General features: G+C 39.7%; 1 protein-coding gene across 1 annotated transcript; it reads left to right on the top strand.

The window, feature by feature from the left end:
* Window positions 1-2,318: 2,318 nt before the first annotated feature.
* LOC115924547 lies at window positions 2,319-5,216 on the top strand. The gene is made up of 4 exons (XM_030986958.1): window positions 2,319-2,436; window positions 2,703-2,824; window positions 3,124-3,445; window positions 4,487-5,216. The coding sequence occupies exons 1-4, from the start codon at window positions 2,319-2,321 to the stop codon at window positions 4,690-4,692; spliced, it is 768 nt and encodes a 255-aa protein (XP_030842818.1). The 3' UTR covers window positions 4,693-5,216.
* Window positions 5,217-5,604: the final 388 nt, after the last annotated feature.

Genomic DNA, 5,604 nt, shown 5'->3' with positions numbered 1-5,604 from the left:
AGGGGGAAACCCAATTTTCAGGTCCACACAAGAAGGCGTGATCATGACAAGGCAATAAAACGAATTGGATTAATGGTAATAGATATTTCTTTCTTATTTTTTTTTTGCACACGGACCCATAGGTGCATGACATCTCTCTCTACTATAAATTGAAATGTGGGCGTGGTCACGCTCAAAGCACCCTTGTCAGCTAAAATTCACGAATATGGCGCGCCATTTGCCCAATCAATCACATACACACTGTTTATCGCCGTTAAAAAACATTGAACATTATTTTTGTTGTTATTACTACTATTATCATTATAATTATTGTTATCATTACTATTATCATCATTATTGTCAATAATATTTTCAAATCACAATTTAGCTGCCCTTCTAGTCCTCCTTTTGGGTACATACTATGTATGATACAATATCTTTGAGTACAACTTTGAAAAGCGCCTGTTCCCGGCCGACGAAATGCAAATAACTCTGCTTTTCGATAAACAGTGTTTATCTAGTGATAAACATAGTTTTTATCGATACACATATGGCGCGCCGTTTGACTAATAATTTAGATGAACACTGTTTATCGCCGAAAACACTGTTTATCAAGCGATAAACACTGTTTATCGAGAAACCTATGCTTATCACTCGATAAACATAGTTCCTTTCGATAAACAGTGTTTATCGCCGACAGTTTAGCGAGATAAACAAGGTGTTTATCAAAACAGAGCTATTCGTATTTCGCCGGGAGTGGGCGCTTTTCAAAGTTGCATGTGGGGGGGGGGGGGGTAGGCGAATATTAAAAAAAAATGGCGTTGAGTGCAAATATGAAAAGAACAAGGCCAAATTGAAATTTTCATTGGGGAGGGGGCACAATATGAAAGATCATGTTATGAGAACGGCACTTGTTTAGTGAGCTAAATGATCTTTGAGAATTTTGATTGATAATCATTGATGCAGAAGCGATTTAGTTAAGGCCCTTTGAGCTCGACTTTGAAAAGCGCCCACTCACGACGAAATACGAATAAATCTGCTTTTCGAAAAAATAGTGCTTATCGATAAACACTATTTATCGCCGATAAACACTGTACATCAGTCGATAATCAGTGATTATCGGCAATAAACATTGTTTATCTGAATTATTAGGCAAATTGCGCGTCATACACGAAAGGAGGAAACGAATTTGCTCCCTTTTTTTTGCACACGGACCATGGTTGAATGCCTCAGTCTCTGTAATTATTGATAAGTAAGCGTGGTAAAATAAGTAATAAGTAACTTTGGTAAAATAATCTTTATATCATGTTTTTCTTTGCACACGAATATTAGTTCTCGATACGTTATAAATACAGGCCAGGCAACATAAATCTCACCGCAGAACACAAGGTGACATTACTGTGCATGTAAGCCGTTTGAATCTGTATTTAAAAAAAGGTAAGTTGTGGAGAGTTTAATTTCATTCCATGCAATCTAGTGTTAATTATCTAGGCGATGCTAAAACTATTTGCTCACGAGCCAAACGCTGAATTCGTTTAACCTCATATAAGTGTTTTGATTTATTTTGTTTTGTTTTTCCTCTCTCATAGTAGCTCTTGAAATGTTACAGAAAAGTTTTATTGTGTTTTATGTACTTATATAATCATAACCAATATTAATAAAATATCACGATAATAAAGGGGGAGGGGGCGGTAAATTTAGGCGACCCGTGGTATGTAGGTCTACCTGTTTTTTTTCTTTCAAAAATAAGGTACTTTTGTGAATACAAGGGCTCATGTAGGTCCTTGGGGCCATTTTCTACCCCGCTAACAATGAGTTATATGTTTGAAAATGACGTGGCACCATGCGGGGAAGAGGTGGGATAACACTGGGGTTATCAGTTAATGTGGGCATTGTATGATAAGGTTACATGTTCTAGATCAGGCCTTCTCAACTAGTTTATTAGAAGTGCCAAATGAAAATGTTATTGAAGTTGAAGTGCCAACCTGTATGTTTGGTGACTGTGCTGAGGGGGGGGGGGGCAACAGCTGCGCGCCGCTTCGACTGACTTCGCGCCGCCATTTGAGTAGGCCTGTTTGGATGCATGTTATCATGGTTATCAGTCAGAGTATATACTTGGTGATTACTTACAGACCATCTTCACCTGTTTGGTAATTAGGGGTAATAGGTGTGCTTGTAGATCCCCGGGTTAGGTTAGTGGTACTGACACAAACATTTCAAAATGCAGTCACGTAGCTGCTTAAATTCTTTGTAAGCCCGTTGATTACAAATCCAGTCCACTTGAAGTAAACCTGAACTCTCTATACATTTCTTCCTGATCTTTGATTGTTAGGATCAAAATGGCGTCGTTTGTTTCCATCGCTCTGGTCATGCTGTTGATTGTCAGCATCCGTGCCCAGGGATACGGTCAAGCACAGCTGCACATCAATGGTGCGATTACATGCCAAGGTTCAGCAGGTAAAAAATGGGTTATAGTACGAATGTTAAGGGAAAGAAGAAAAAAGAAGAGGAGGGGGAAAATAAGTCAACGAAGAAGGAAAAAATGAAAAAAGAAGAATGAGAAGCACGGACAAGATGATGAAGAAGGAGAGGAAGAAGAAAAAGAAAAAAGAAAGGATTTAGCTTTTATTAGTTTTTGAGATGCCCGATCACGATATTTGTTAGGCCTACACACTTGGAACGAAAACTAGCAACGGCCTTTTTTAAATTTTATCATACGACAGAAGGCTGCAATAATTTTGGAACTCCAAGCAACCCGGCATTGTCCTGCCAACATGTCAAGGATATGTGCCGTGAAGCAGCCAGTGGCTTCTACTACATCGAGAGCGCTGGGCTCTATCGAAAGGTATGTTTTTGTTTTAGTTCGACGACGTGAGTGGATGGGTATAGGGCACCAGCCACAAGAACGTAAGAAAAAAAAATTGTTATAACATTCAACTTCTTTTTGGGGTCCAATTTCCTTTTGCGGGCAGGATTCAGTGCATATTCTTTTTGCAATGACAATATTGCCCCTGCAAGATTCCAGATGGTCGGGGCACGTGTCCCTCCCCCCCCCCCCCCGAACTCATAAATCTCAGTTGTATGATGCATGTAGCTCCATCCTCACACAGGTAACATTTTACCATCTTCCATCTTGTCTTACAGGTGTTTTGTGAGATGGACATTGAGGGCGGTGGGTGGGCCCGCTACGGCAGGTCCAACAAAGGAACCGTCTGGAACTATGTTGACGAAGACGCCACCGAAATCACTCTCGACATCATCTCCCCTTCCGAAGTCAAAGAGATGATTGATCTCAAATACAATCATTTCCTGGTCCAAACTGACGTTGTCTTCAAAATGCAGGCAGATGACAGCGTTAACCCATCGCGTCTCACTACACGATCCCTTCCTTGGCTTGTGGATACACCTCTGTTCATTCCTAATCACGGCAACGACCATACCCGCATTGAATTTCCGTCTGGCAGTGGTAAATGATTTCATCGTGTGGTCTATAGTCTCATTTTATACAGGTTTTTATCATGTTCGAAATGTGCATTACAAAATATTCATAATGTTTTCATTTGTCTGACCCCATTCAATAAACCCATTGGCGATTCAAATTATTGCGATCGCTGACACAAGGAGGATCCCAAATGGCGCATCGCGTGACTACCCCCGGTCTAAATTAAGCTACTGAAAACCGTCGGCTGTCCGAGGCGGAGGTTTCTCGTCTGGTGTTTTCGGTACACTCGTCGTATTTCGCTAGCTCCTGACTGGTATTGAACTTGAAATAATATGTTTTAGGTACTAATGGAAAGCAGAAGAGTTGATGAAGATGGTGAACTATTTTTGTCATTGAATCATTGGACGTTCAGGATCATTTTCATGCCGATGAATCGAACATAATTTACCGAAATTTCCTCCTTATAATTCCTCGTCATTAGACATTTTTAGAACCTAAATCTGACCCTTTTTTTTCATGGTGCATATCATCATAGTTTAATCTAACTTTTCCTGAAGTTTCATGTCCATACACCTTTTCTCCGTAGAATTAGGGGATTGTAAGTTTGGGGGTGTTTTCTCGCACTTCGCATTCAAGACCCAGATTTCATGCATACGTATTTTATAAATGCGTGCGAATTTGCGGGCGCTGCGGTCTGACTGTCTGTTCATTCCTAATTACGGCAACGACCATACCCGTATTGAATTTCCGTCTGGCAGTGGTAAATGTTTTCATCGTGTAGTCTATAATCAAAATATATTCATAATGCTTTCAGTTGCCTGACCCCATTCAATTAACCCTTTGGCAATTCAAAAACTCCATGTGTTTGCAACATCCCCATTCTAAATATTATTGCAAAGCACCTGCGTTATACAAAATAGCGCACTGGTGATGATTCATATTGAAACTGTTTTAATTAGGGATAAAACGCCATCTCCCAGGGTTTACACACTATGTCACCGGGTTCACACCATGTTTTATTTTGTTTTTTATACAATTAAAATGTGTTTTTCGTTTATACCATAGTTGATCGAGTGACCTGCATTCCAGGGGGTACAAGCGAATGCGGACAAGGGGGAGGGCTACCACCTGCCAATGGGGTTTCCAAGCCCTTCTTCTTCCAGTCGCTCTTCTTCTCGCCCCGGGGATCAGGGGCAAGCTTGTCTAGTGATCAGTGGTTCCGCAACAAGTACACTTGGAACGGAAGCTACTATTATGTTTATGCCAAGTAATGATTTGGTCGATAGAGTAAAACATGAAACCTTGTTCTAGATAAGAAGTAGTATAAATTTATCACGGTTTCTTTTTTACATACTGTGTATTAGTATAGTATTGATGACTGCTTTGAAGCCTCGGGCAATAGCTTGATTGTAACCTTCCCAAGAGCGTATAAAACAACTATGTCTCAAAAATTAAGAAGTCATTAATACTTTTATATACCGAAAAAGGTCATAGAATACATGTGCGACTTACCAATCATGATAATCAAGTTTGTTTACGCTATCGAGACAGCAGACTAATTGACTAAGCAGTGTTAGGCACAAGGCACATACAAATACGTGTGTGGGACTATGAACGGGCTGGATTTTTTTGTGTTACTGAAATCTGCTCAGAATTCAAGTATTTAATCTATTAAATGACTATAACAGACAAGAAACAAGTCTAGACCTGGATCTACGGCTGATAATAAGACCAATTCATTCACGTAGGGCCTACCCTTTTGGTGTTCTTGCTGTCTAGCGACCAATTCTTCGCACACGTACATGTATGGTATCCGCGATCGCTCAAACCAGTTTTTAAGCAAAACTGAACTATTCCCGGTAACTTGAATTTTACCCTCGAACTATTACGTGGGCGTGGCATTTTTCGTTTATTTACGGGAATGGCTAAAACCATGACTGCAATTTCGACCAATCAGATGGCTGGATTTCTTAAGTGAGGTATATAATACATTTTAAAATGTAACTTAAAGTAGATATTCATTGATTTTAAAAACTAACTTTATTATCATTATTGCAAAGTTGAAACTTTGATTCGACAAGGTTATCAAAATTCAATGCCTGGAAACATTCGAAGTAATGATTATTATAAATTACAAAACGCCTAAATACAGCCCCGGCATAGCAACTGAATAAATTTCCGAA

This window comes from Strongylocentrotus purpuratus, unplaced genomic scaffold (genome assembly GCF_000002235.5).
Source record: "Strongylocentrotus purpuratus isolate Spur 01 unplaced genomic scaffold, Spur_5.0 spur5_scaffold_16, whole genome shotgun sequence".
NCBI classification, from domain to species: domain Eukaryota; kingdom Metazoa; phylum Echinodermata; class Echinoidea; order Camarodonta; family Strongylocentrotidae; genus Strongylocentrotus; species Strongylocentrotus purpuratus.
This window is presented reverse-complemented; position numbering and strand designations above follow the sequence as displayed.